This window comes from Amblyraja radiata, chromosome 2, assembly GCF_010909765.2.
Source record: "Amblyraja radiata isolate CabotCenter1 chromosome 2, sAmbRad1.1.pri, whole genome shotgun sequence".
Taxonomy (NCBI): Eukaryota; Metazoa; Chordata; class Chondrichthyes; order Rajiformes; family Rajidae; genus Amblyraja; species Amblyraja radiata.
Genome location: NC_045957.1, coordinates 87,518,243 through 87,531,666, shown reverse-complemented (window position 1 = coordinate 87,531,666; position 13,424 = coordinate 87,518,243). Strand labels below are relative to the sequence as shown.

The 13,424-nt window shown below is 45.5% G+C and overlaps 1 protein-coding gene across 11 annotated transcripts in view; it reads left to right on the top strand.

Annotated features, from left to right (window-relative positions):
• Positions 1–7,405: 7,405 nt before the first annotated feature.
• Positions 7,406–13,424, top strand: part of cobl (cordon-bleu WH2 repeat protein) — a 255,373-nt gene continuing 249,354 nt past the window's right edge. For 3 of the 11 annotated variants that reach the window (XM_033050042.1, XM_033050014.1, XM_033050048.1), the window contains exons 1-2: positions 7,406–7,863; positions 8,150–8,253. In XM_033050042.1, coding sequence (XP_032905933.1) covers positions 8,216–8,253 — 38 coding nt within the window. In that variant the 5' untranslated portion in view covers positions 7,406–7,863; positions 8,150–8,215. Of the gene's footprint in view, positions 7,924–8,149; positions 8,254–13,424 lie in introns of all 11 variants that reach the window. The other 8 variants (XM_033050032.1, XM_033050026.1, XM_033050005.1 and 5 more) reach the window with 4 other exon arrangements.

The following is a 13,424-nucleotide window of genomic DNA, read 5'->3' as shown; positions in this document are numbered from 1 at the left end:
TCGAAACAGCAAGCTTGTGTTTGGGGGTCTGTTGAGATCCCGAACGAGCCCCCAATGTAAATTGCTTGTTCTAAGCTTCCCCCCCAGTCTAGTTTCAGTCAAAAATCTCTGTGTCAAGCACTTGAGCATCTAAACTTTATTTTGACAAAACACAATTACAGTTCAACTACTATACCTAACCACCGCCAGTTCAATCATCGTATCTGCCTGATCAAGCCCTCTAGGCCTCGCTCAAACAGAGACACTCCAGAAGGTCACGCAGTCCCAAGCGCTCTCCCAGAAGATCGACGCAGGACCTCTTGGCAGCGGACTTTTATAGGTCCCCGGATCCCGAGGGGCAGACCCACATGGGGGTGGTCTCTTTATGATCCAATTACAGATATCGATTAACCCCATACATGACAGACATTTCCCTAACCCAATAATACAGTGGCATTGTATTCAAACAGTGTTTCTCGGAAGAAGAACAAACATCGCAACATTTGCCCTGATATGCAAGAAAACCAGACAAGGCTCAATACTTAATCCAATCAACATTCAGGAAAGAAAAGCTTTACAACATCATTTACAATTATTTACAAAGTGTATGTCTGGTTTGCATTCATCCAATCCATTCAATGCATTTTGCATCTAATTGTCAGGGTCTGCAGATGTTCCCATTCTCTTCCTGCAGCTCTGATCTACGCTCCAGACAAAGTCCTGGCCTCCCCAATTTGACCAGGATTAACACTATGGCCCCGTGAGAGACAACATGTTTAAAGGCGATGTCTGAGACAAGTTTTTTTTCATATACTATAGAGTGGTAAGTATGAGTTCAAAAATGGTGGTGGAAGCAGATACAATAGTGGCATTTAAAAGGCTTTTAGATAGGCTCATGGTTCACGTGCCAGGCAAAATGGATATGTTTAATTTGGTATCATGTTTGACACAGACATCGCTGGTCCATACTTGTGCTGCCTTGTTCCTTATTCAACATCAACCAGCATCCCTGGATGAAAAGATGGTTAATTTTTTGGGTCTGGGACCCGCATCATCAGAAATGGGAAAGATAAATACAAATACAGACTATTATCTAAATGGTGGACGACTAGGAAAAGGGGAGATGCAGCGAGACCTGGGTGTCATGGTACACCAGTCATTGAAAGTAGGCATGCAGGTGCAGCAGGCAGTGAAGAAAGCGAATGGTATGTTAGCTTTCATAGCAAAAGGATTTGAGTATAGGAGCAGGGACGTTCTACTGCAGTTGTACAGGGTCTTGGTGAGACCACACCTGGAGTATTGCATACAGTTTTGGTCTCCAAATCTGAGGAAGGACATTATTGCCATAGAGGGAGTGCAGAGAAGGTTCACCAGACTGATTCCTGGGATGTCAGGACTGTCTTATGAAGAAAGACTGGATAGACTTGGTTTATACTCTCTAGAATTTAGGAGATTGAGAGGGGATCTTCTAGAAACTTATAAAATTCTTAAGGGGTTGGACAGGCTAGATGCAGGAAGATTGCTCCCGATGTTGGGGAAGTCCAGGACAAGGGGTCACAGCTTAAGGATAAGGGGGAAATCCTTTAAAACCGAGATGAGAAGAACTTTTTTCACACAGAGAGTGGTGAATCTCTGGAACTCTCTGCCACAGAGGGTAGTCGAGGGCAGTTCATTGGTTATATTTAAGAGGGAGTTAGATGTGGCCCTTGTGGCTAAGGGGATCAGAGGGTATGGAGAGAAGGCAGGTACGGGATACTGAGTTGGATGATCAGCCATGATCATATTGAATGGCGGTGCAGGCTCGAAGGGCCGAATGGCCTACTCCTGCACCTAATTTCTATGTTTCTATTAGTTTTCAACATGAGAGAAAGTGTGGGAGAGATGTGTAGAACAAAAGGAAAGTAAGTAAGTAAGTTTATTGGCCAAGTATTCACATACAAGGAATTTGCCTTGGTGCTCCGCCCACAAGTAACAACATGACATAATTAAGACATGTATTCCTTGCCTTTTTGGGTACAGGGACAATAGTGGAGACTTTGAAGCAGGCAGGGACAGTACATGTATGCAGGGACTGGTTTAAAATGTGTGTATAGACCGGTGCCAGCTGTTTAGCACAGTGCTTAAGAGTAGAGGGGGAAACATTGTCAGGTCCTGGAGATTTCCGGCTTTTTTGTCCTCTGAAAAGCCTCTCCACCTACTCTATTTTTTATTGTTGATATTGGATAAGTGATGTTGTACAGCACAGAGGGTGTGGGTGATTGGGTGTGATGTGGTGATTGGAGGGGGGTAGGTGTAGAAGGGTCCAGTCTTTGCTGACTGAGGTCAGGCTGTGAGTGGGTGTGAAGTGGCTGGGGTGGGAAATAGTCCAGTCTTTTCATACTGGAGTCTTGTCTTAAGTAGGTGTGAAGTGGTGAATGGGAAGGAGAGGGTTCAGGGTCCATTCTTTGTAGACTGGGGTCTGGCTGTGTTGGCTGGGGAAGGGGGGTGGAGGGGGTACCAGGGTTACGTTTCTGATTTTCAAACCTGCAGTAAAACTAATTCAGGTCGTTGGTCAGCTGACAATTGTCCAAAGAGCGGGGGGCTTTCCTTTTGTAGCTGGTAATTTCTTGCAAGCCCTTCCAAACTGAAGAAGAATCACTAACTTAGAACTTGCTCCTCAACTTCTCAGAGTACCTTTCCTTGGCAACTCTGATTCCTCTTCTCAGCTTGTACTTGGCCTGCCTGTAAAGGTCTGCATCCCCGCTCCTTTAGGCCTCCTCTTTATACCGTCAGTGCTGTCTGAGTTCTTCAGTGAACCAGGGCTTGTTGTTGTTGAACCATGTCCGGGTCTTAGTTGGAATGCAACTGTCCTCGCAAAAGCTAACATATGATGATACAATGTCCGTATACTCATCGAGGCTCATGGTTGCTTCCCTGAACACATTCCAATCCGTGCAGTCAAAGCAGGATTCTAGGTTCTCAATGCCTATGATAGGGTTGGTACAGTGACTTAATGGGAGCAGTTCCCGGCCAATGAAGCTTTTATGTTTGTGCTGTAAATTCTGACAATTTGGGGAACCTAAATTGTCTGGGACCAAAAATGTTAATTGTTTCTCTTTCCACGGATGCTGTCTGACCTATTGAGCTTTAACAGCATTTTCTATTTTTAGATTACAGTGACTTCAATAATAGCTTTTAACCATCTTACTTTTTGCAGGATGGTAGTGAATTTTTGGAAACATCTGGAGTCCAGTCACATAGAACCATAGAAAATAGGTGCAGGAGTAGGCCATTCGGCCCTTCGAGCCTGCACTGCCATTCAATATGATCATGGCTGATCATCCAACTCAGTATCCTGTACCTGCCCTCTCTCCATACCCCCTGATCCCTTTAGCCACAAGGGCCACATCTAACTCCCTCTTAAATATAGCCAATGAACTGGTCTCAACTACCTTCTGTGGCAGGGAGTTCCAGAGATTCACCACTCTCTGTGTGAAAAATGTTTTTCTCATCTCGGTCCTAAAGGATATCCCCTTTATCCTTAAACTGTGACCCCTTGTCCTGGACTTACCCAACATCGGGAACAATCTTCCTGCATTTAGCCTGTCCAACCCTTAAGAATTTTGTAAGTTTCTATAAGATCCCCCCTCAATCTTCTAAATTCTAGCGAATACAAGCCGAGTCTATCCAGTCTTTCTTCATATGAAAGTCCTGCCATCCCAGGAATCAGTCTGGAGAACCTTCTCTGTACTCCCTCTATGGCAAGAATGTATTTCCTCAGGTTTGGAGACCAAAACTGTACGCAATACTCCAGGTATGGTCTCACCAAGACCCTGTACAACTGCAGTAGAATCTCCCTGCTGCTATACTCAAATCCTTTTGCTATGAATGCCAACATACCATTCGCTTTCTTCACTGCCTGCTGCACCTGCATGCCTACTTTCAATGACTCATGTACCATGACACCCAGGTCTCGTTGCATCTCCCCTTTTCCTAATCGGCCACCATTTAGGTAATAGTCTACTTTCCTGTTTTTGCCGCCAAAGTGGACAACCTCACATTTATCCACATTATACTGCATCTGCCATGCATTTGCCACTCACCCAGCCTATCCAAGTCACCTTGCAGCCTCCTAGCATCCGCCTCACAGCTAACACTGCCCCCCAGCTTCGTGTCATCCGCAAACTTGGAGATGTTGCATTCAATTCCCTCGTCCAAATCATTAATATATATTGTAAATAACTGGGGTCCCAGCAGTGAGCCTTGCGATACCCCACTAATCACTGCCTGCCAATCTGAAAAGGACCCGTTTACTCCTACTCTTTGCTTCCTGTTTGCCAGCCAGTTCTCTACCCACATCAATACTGAACCCCCAATACCGTGTGCTTTAAATTTGTATACTAATCTCTTATGTGGGACCTTGTCGAAAGCCTTCTGAAAGTCCAGATATAACACATCCACTGGTTCTCCCTTATCCACTCTACTAGTTACATCCTCGAAAATTCTATAAGATTCGCCAGACATGATTTACCTTTCGTAAATCCATGCTGACTTTGTCCAATGATTTCACCACTTTCCAAATGTGCTGCTATCCCATCTTTAATAACTGACTCTAGCAGTTTCCCCACTACTGATGTTAGACTAACTGGTCTGTAATTCCCCATTTTCTCTCTCTCTCCCTTTTTAAAAAGTGGGGTTACATTAGCTACCCTCCAATCCTCAGGAACTACTCCAGAATCTAAAGAGTTTTGAAAAATTATCACTAATGCATCCACTATTTCTGGGGCTACTTCCTTAAGTACTCTGGGATGCAGCCTATCTGGCCCTGGGGATTTATCGGCCTTTAATCCATTCAATTTACCTAACACCACTTCCCGGCTAACCTGGATTTCACTCAGTTCCTCCATCTCATTTGATCCGCGGTCCCCTGCTATTTCCGGCAGATTATTTATGTCTTCCTTAGTGAAGCCAGAACCAAGGTAGTTATTCAATTGGTGTGCCATGTCCTTGTTCCCCATGATCAATTCACCTGTTTCTGACTGCAAGGGAACTACATTTGTTTTAACTAATCTCTTTCTCTTCACATATCTATAAAAAACTTTTGCAGTCAGTTTTTATGTTCCCTGCCAGTTTTCTTTCATAATCTATTTTCCCTTTCCTAATTAAGCCCTTTGTCCTCCTCTGCTGGTCTGAATTTCTCCCAGTCCTCTGGTAGGCTGCTTTTTCTGGCTAATTTATACGCTTCATCTTTTGTTTTGATACTATCCCTGATTTCCCTTGTTATCCACGGATGCACTACCTTTCCTGATTTATTATTTTGCCAAACTGGGATGAACTATTGTTGTAGTTCATCCATGCAGTCTTTAAATGCCTTCCATTGCATATCCACCATCAACCCTTTAAGAATCAATTGCCAGTCAATCTTAGCCAATTCACGTCTCATACCCTCAAAGTTACCTTTCTTTAAGTTCAGAACCCTTGTTTCTGAATTAACAATGTCACTCTCCATCCTAATGAAGAGCTCAACCATATTTTGGTCACTCTTGCCCAAGGGGCCAAGCACAACAAGACTGCTAACTAACCCTTCCTCATTACTCAAAACCCAGTCTAGAATAGCCTGCTCTCTCGTTGGTTCCTCTACAGGTTGGTTTAGAAAACTATCCCGCATAAATTACAAGAAATCCTCTTCCTCAGCACCCCTGCCAATTTGATTCACCCAATCTATATGTAGATTGAAGTCACCCATTATAACTGTTTTACCTTTGTTGCACGCATTTCTAATTTCCTGTTTGATGCCATCCCCAACTCCACTGCTACTGTTAGGTGGCCTGTACACAACACCCACTATCGTTTTCTGCCACTTAGTGTTTCGCAGCTCTACCCATATCGATTCCACATCCTCCAAGCTAATGTCCTTCCTTTCCATTGCGTTAATCTCCTCTCTAACCAGCAACGCTACCACCTCCTTTTCCTTTCTGTCTATCCCTCCTGAATATTGAATATCCCTGGATGTTCAGCTCCCAGCCTTGACATAACATGATTTTATTCAAGAAAATGGTTAATAGATTTTTAGACATTAAGGAAATTGAAGGAGTGAAGTAAAATCAGGAAGGCGGGTTTGAGGCAAAAGGTCAGCCATGATTTGATTTAAGGTGGGATCAGGCCTGAAGAACTGAATGGCTGCCTTCTATTACCATTTATTATGTTATGCTTTTAGAAAGACATGGCACAGGCTGATCATCAAACACGGAAATAAAAATGAATTTAAATAAATATCATTTTATGGTTTACCTGCCCAGTAAAGACAAATAACTCTTCAAATGATGCTTTTATGTATTTGCTAATGATGGTACATGATAGATTGAAGGAGAAAGCCAACATCAATTAACATGACCCGGCATGCTCTGCCTTGAATACCAGTGATTGAGGAATTCTGAAGGAAATCATGGATGAAAGACTGTGTAAGAAGGAACTGCAGATGCTGGCTTAAACCGAAGATAGGTCTGAAGAAGGGTCTTGAATCAAAACGTCACCCATTCCTTCTCTCCAGATATGCTGCCTGTCCTTTCATCCTTTGGATGAAAGACTTTTGTCCCACTTTTGGATCAATTTGAAAAAATGGCAAACTGAGAAGAAAGCCACACCTACTTAGATCCTCAGACCTAAACAAAACTACCATCTGGGAGCAATATCCTCTGCCAGCTATTGATGATGTAGCTAAGCTTTGCTTATACTGACTTTGGGTGAACTTGGGGCTGGGGACTTGACATTGTGCCTTCCCCCACAGTGGTATCCATTGTGGGGGGATGATTTTCTGTCTCTACGTAATCCTGTTAGCCTTTGTCCAAGATGGCTGCCGTGAAGGGAGAGTGGACGCTGGCGCGCTTTAGCTGCCGCTGCTCTCTCTTCACACTGTGTTTTTGATTTTCTGTTTTTGGACTGAATTCTGTTTTTAGTTTGTGTCTCTGTGATGTCTTTATTATTTATTTTACTCTGATTATATGTTTATATTCCTGTTAATCTATGTAAGGTGTCCTTGAGATGTCTGAAAGGCGCCCAACAAATAAAATTTATTATTATTATTATTATTATACAAAACCTTTACATATCCGAAAGTTTGTAATATGTTTTGAATATTAATTTGTTTTTTAATCTCTCCATATTCCGCATAAAAACAGTACATTTGGAAACATATTTGGGATCAGCTTATTCCAGAGTTTAAAACTGCAAAGAATGTATGTTCATGGAAAGATTACAAGGGGGAGACATAATTGCATGTAATTATTTTACCAATGGCTTGTACAAATAATTAAAGATGATGACGAACTCGCAGCTTTATTTCTTTGATGTAGCAAATATGCTGTCGTGTTAAATATAGACGAGCTATCTTTGGCAAGTGACATAGACCTAGAGGACTCGTGGAGCTCTCAGCCTTGGGTCCTGTAACTCCTGTTGGTGTACCCTGTGCTTTGTTATTAAACCTTCAATACTTAACATCGCGTGCCCTCAACTCTCTCGCTTAAAAAATATCTCGCGATGGCAATTGATTAAAAAAATAGGTTTCGGGAGTAATTTGTTCAAAATATGGGAGAAGTATAATTTTGCGATTTTATATCATTCTCCAGTCAAAACGGCGCCTTCGCTTTAGCCGAATAAAGTTAAGATGAAAAGGAAAACGATTCGTGTGATCGGCAACAGCGAAACACGTTTGCAGAACATTTTCGACCTCACAGACTGCTGCCGTCTGGGTCAGACAAAGCGGTGATTGACAAGCGAGTCCTGAGGAAGGCGGTTAATTTCATACAACGGTCGTGGCAGAGGGAGAAGCGGGCGTTCAAAGATAGAAGAACCTTATATATTTTCATCGAGAAACGTTACAGAAAACGAAGATTTATTTAAAAAAAAGTCAGCAGTGGTAAATTGTTGCTTTGCAAGTGTCTGAATTTGGAGTGGCGAGTACGCATAGTTAGTTGCTTATGCTGCGGGTTAATTTAGCAGACAGTTGTCGTGCGTGTTTGTCAGAGAGAGAGAGCGCGCAGGCTGTCAAATGTTTGACCTTTACTTTTTGTAATTATTAATTGAGTCTATTCGAGTACTACCATTTTCGGATAAAAAGCACGGGGCGGTTTTTTTGGAGGGTGTAAAGACTTTGGGAGAGTTTATTTACACTTTATTTAAACACTATTTACAGTGACCTAGATCGATGTTGGATCTGGACGAAAACAAAGTGAAGAGTGTACGCTAAAAGGAGTTCGGAATGATGGAGTTTGCAGCAACTAGTAGACCACCGAAAGGGTATGTTAAGATTTCCTAAACTTCACTGTATAACACCTGAAAAAATACACTCTCGTCTCGTGGTCAGCTAAATAAACAATGCATCTGCGCACTTAAATACTAATGAAGACGAGTGGTGCGGAATGGATGTAGCATGGATGCAGCGAGCAGCGGGTTAAAGTGGGGCAGGGCTCTGGTCGCGCACTTGGATCACGCCCAGTTGTGCTGCGTTCTATCCGTCTCCCTGGAAACGGCGGGCACCTGAAGCCGGTGGAATGTTTCCCCAGGCGAGAGACTGACATCTGTTGGCAGCACACAGTGCAAGGTTCCCAAAGATGCTGCTGCACGGTGACTTGGAGATCTTCGTGTTTCTGGACTTTTCTACAAGGCCTTGAGGAGCCATAAAATGTGGCCCTTTTATTTGACTGACTCAAAAATGTGGTCTTTTATTTACAACATACCAGAAATTTTCACTAAAGTGAATAGAATCTCTATACTTATAAAACTGTGATCTTGGATATGGCTGTGTGTATGTTTTTTTCTTTGTGTGTTGTCACATCTTAGCAAAAAAAACGACGCGGTAACGATAAAATGTTTACATATTCCGGTAGAGATTTTTCCCGTGGATTCCAAAATCGCTTTTTATGAAAATTTCATGCTTATGAATGAAAATGTTCAAGAATCTGACAAAACTTTTAATTTGAAAACCACTGTCTTTGACTGATGGCGTCACAATGGCTTTGCTTGCTGCCGTCTTGCTTGCGCTGCGAGTGACGTAGTCCTCCAACCTCCCCTCCCCGTTATTCAAAAGACGCTGCCGGAGATGAAGCCGCCCGTTGCTCCCTGCTCCCTTGTTCAAGTCTCTGCCGGAGATGAACCCGCTTGCTGCCCGCTGCTCCCTCGTTCAACACTCTGCCGGAGATGAACCTGCCCCTCCCTCCTCTCCCACCCCTCTCCCCTCCGCAGGTCTATCTCTCCCCCCTCTTCTTTCTCCCCCCCTCTTCTTTCTCCCCCCCTCTTCTTTCTCCCCCCCCTCTCTCCCCCCTCCCCCCTCTCCCCCCCCCTCTCTCCCCCCCCTCTCTCCCCCCCTCTCTCCCCCCCTCTCTCCCCCCCCTCGTCTCCCCCCCCTCTCTCCCCCCCCCTCTCTCCCCCCCTCTCTCCCCCCCTCCTCTCCCCCCCTCCTCTCCCCCCTCCTCGTCTCCCCTCTCTCCCCTCCCTCTCCCCCTCTCTCCCCCCTCTCTCCCCCCCTCTCTCCCCCCCTCTCTCCCCCCCCTCTCTCCCCCGCCCTCTCTCCCCCCCCTCTCTCCCCCCCCTCTCTCCCCCCCCTCTTCCCCCCCCCTCTCTCTCCCCCCCCTCTCTTCTCCCCCCCCTCTCTCTTCTCCCCCCCCTCTCTTCTCCCCCCCCTCTCATTTCTCCCCCCCCTCTCTTCTCCCCTCTTCTCCCCCCCCTCTCTTCTCCCCCCCCTCTCTTCTCCCCCCCCTCTCTTCTCCCCCCCCTCTCCTTCTCCCCCCCTCTCTTCTCCCCCCCCTCTCCTTCTCCCCCCCTCTCTTCTCCCCCCCTCTCTTCTTCTCCCCCCCCCTCTCTTCTCCCCCCCCCCTCTTCTCTCCCCCCCCTTCTCTTCCCCCCCCTCTTCTCCCCCCCCCCTCCGTTGCTTTAATATGTTTCGACTGTTCCTATATTTCATCATTCACAGCATTCATAAAATGTAACACAGCCTGATTTTTTCCCTTCTGGCTAAAGCTATTTATTGTTTAGCTTTCTTATTTGAGCAATAAGTTACTTTGAATAAATTTAGTGTTGTAAATATACATTCAAGGTTTTGCTCAAAAGTAAATGATTACATCTGTCATGTAAACTGCTGGTTTTTGAGGGCATATATAATTTCTAATAATGAGTTACTTTTATAATCTGATTATCAAAAAACGGTTATGACCTTGTGCATTTGTCACAACATAGACTTCTATAACACTTTTCAATGGTGGCTATGAGTGGTGGTGGTGTAAATATTGCTGGTGTAAATCAGTTGTTCCTATGTCGTCCCGTGCTGGAGCTTCTTTAATGTCCTTGGAGCTGCATTCATCCACATGCATGACAGTAGGGTATTCCATCACATTGTTTACTTGCGTCTCACAGTCAGTAGAGGTCAAATAGATGGATAATTGACTGCAAGATAGGTAGCCTTATAAGTGCTCCACATTGTATGGTCATAATTATGCGGCTGCTCCATTTAAGTATTTGGTCAATGGTGTGGAGGGAGGGATAATCGGAAGGTAACCTCGCATGTAGCGTATGGTCTGTCCAGTTTCTTATTAGGCCAGATTTTGCTTCCCAAGTTTCCAAATGCTTGTACAAGCCTGGTCTATTTACAGAGGTACAGTATACCTTGCTGTCTTGAAGTGCCAGGTTTTGGCTTTGACAGCTGCTGAAGCCTTGTCCTTGGGTGTGCTTTTCTTTTAATAAATAGCCATGAGGGGTTTATGAATTCAGTATCTCTCCCATCCATATACTTAAAAATATTTTGAAATTGATGTAAATGAAAATAATAATTAAATGCTTATCTTCTGTTTTTTAATCATTTACTTTTGGGGGGGAAGCTGGTATTTCCCTGTAAGCCCCTAAACAAAACCCTGCAATTCCCTGTGAAATTATCATCTTGGATGTCTGGGAGGCTTTTTTTCTCCTTTCTTTTGTAGCATAAGTTTTTTAAATACATTTTTGAAATGTTGATGTTCAAGGTGGAGAGCAGTCATGAAACTTTAAAAGTCAAGTGTGTTTCATTGTCTTATGTAACAAAACCAACAATAAAATTCTTACTTGCAGCAGCATAATCGGTTTGTAAACACAGTACTCAATAGATAAACAAACAAATAAAATAATAGATAAAAAAACAAACGAATAAAAGTTGTTCAATAAATAATAAAACCCCAACATTAGTGCAAAACAAAATAAAAGCCCAACGTCACCAGTGCAACCAAGAAGTCAATAGTTTAGTTGGTGTTTGTAATGTTGAATAACCTGATGTTGATGAGAAAAAGCTGTTCCTGAACCTGCAGATCACTCTTGCCATCAGGAAGAAGTTATGGTTTCAGGCTCCTATACCTTCTCCCTGATGGCAAGAGTGAAGTGAGTTCATGGCAGGCACGTGCCGTCAGGATAGGCAAGGTAGGCACTGCCTATCCTGACTAAAATTATGAAATGGCAATTATTAAATATAAATAGTAAAGGCATGGGAGAATTATGCCTTTCTAAGAGATCGATCTCTTAGGTAGGCATAATTCTCCGTGCCTTTCAACCGCAGCACTTGTAACACGCGAAGGTCTGTGCAGCCCACGTGCCGTCAGCGCTGCTTCAAGCCGTAAATTTCAAGCGGAGCTGAAGGCAGCAGAAATTCGGCCTTTGCAGTACTGCGCATGTGCAGCAGCCTACTGCGCATGCTCAGCGCGAGTTTCTTGGCGGGATTTTCAAATATGGATTGTCATTATTTTAAGAGGATCTTAGGAAACAAAGAGTGAAGAATGGAGTTCATGTACCAATAACGTGGTAAGTACATTTCCTGGTGCTTTATGTTTTTAAATACTGTATTTCCCGGGGTGGGTGGGGAGAGCTCCTTTCACGGTGTTTGGGGAGTCTGGCCCGGGTTAAAGTTGCGGGGAGGGCAGGAGTGTTGTGAAGGAGGGGATTGGGGCCAGTAACCCACTTGTGACGCCCCGGGCACGGAGCCACCGTATTGTGGCCGGGGAGTGAATTAACTCGGGTGGCTGCAAGTGGTCGCCAGGACCGGACAGCCCCTTCTGCCGGTTCCCGCTCACCTCTGGCAGTGCTCTCCGTCTGAAAACCTCTCTCCTGCCGCTTGTCGGCTTCGCTCATGTCAGCCACTTCCCGCAAATCCTTAAATTCCGACAGCGCGCTCAAGGGACCAATTGAGGTTACTCGACTGTGGGAATTTAAGGATTTGCTGGAAGCGGCTGACATGAGTGAGGCGAGCGGCAGGTGAGAGGTGTTCAGACGGAGAGCACTCCCAGAGGTGAGCGGGCCGGCAGAAGGCGCTGAAGTGGCAGCCGGTTCTGCTGTCGGGTCCCGGCGGCCACTCGCAGTCACCCGAGCTGCTTCCCTCCCCGGAAGAGGCGGCCAGTTCTGCTGTCCATGCCTGGAGCGCTGCGGCAGCGGTGAGTGAGTGAGTCTGACATGATCTCTGACCCCCTCCTTCTCAACGCTCCTGCCCTCCCCGCATGTTTCACCCCTGGCACAGACTCCCCACACGCTGTGAAAGGAACTCTCCCTCCAATTGGACCCTTGAATTAGTATTGTCATTCAATAAGATGACAACTGATTCAACGTCCCGGTGTGCCCCCGTTTTTCCCACCATCTGTCCACCTGCCTTCATCCTCCATCACCCACTCATTCAGTAATTTTAAAATGAAGGAGATTTAGAAGGTACACAAAAAAATGCTGGAGAAACTCAGCGTGTGCAGCAGCATCTATGGGGCGAAGGAAATAGGTAACGTTTCGGGCCGAAACCCTTCTTCAGACTGATAGGGGGTGGGGGGGAGAAGGAAGGAAAAGGGAGGAGGAGGAGCCCGAGGGCTGGGGGATGGGAGGAGACAGCTCGAGGGCTAAGGAAGGAGAGGAGACAGCAAGGGCTAACAAAATTGGGAGAATTCAATGTTCAATGCCCGCCGGATGCAGGCTCCCCAAGCAGAATATGAGATGCTGTTCCTCCAATTTCCGGTGTTACTCACTCTGGCAATGGAGGAGACCCAGGACAGAGAGGTCGGATTGGGAATGGGAGGGGGAGTTGAAGTGCTGAGCCACCGGGAGGTCAGGTAGGTTCTTGCGGACCGAGCGGAGGTGTTCGGCGAAACGATCGCCCAACCTCCGCTTAGTCTCACCGATGTAGATCAGCTGACATCTAGAGCAGCGGATGCAGTAGATGAGGTTGGAGGAGATACAGGTGAACCTCTGTCGCACCTGGAACGAATGCTTGGGTCCTTGAATGGAGTCGAGGGGGGAGATAAAGGGACAGGTGTTGCATTTCTTGCAGTTGCAGCGGAAAGTGCCCGGGGAAGGGGTGGTACGGGAGGGAAGGGAAGAATTGACAAGGGAGTTGCGGAGGGAGCGGTCTTTGCGGAAGGCAGACATTGGGGGAGATGGGAAGATGTGGTGAGTGGTGGGGTCACGTTGGAGGTGGCGAA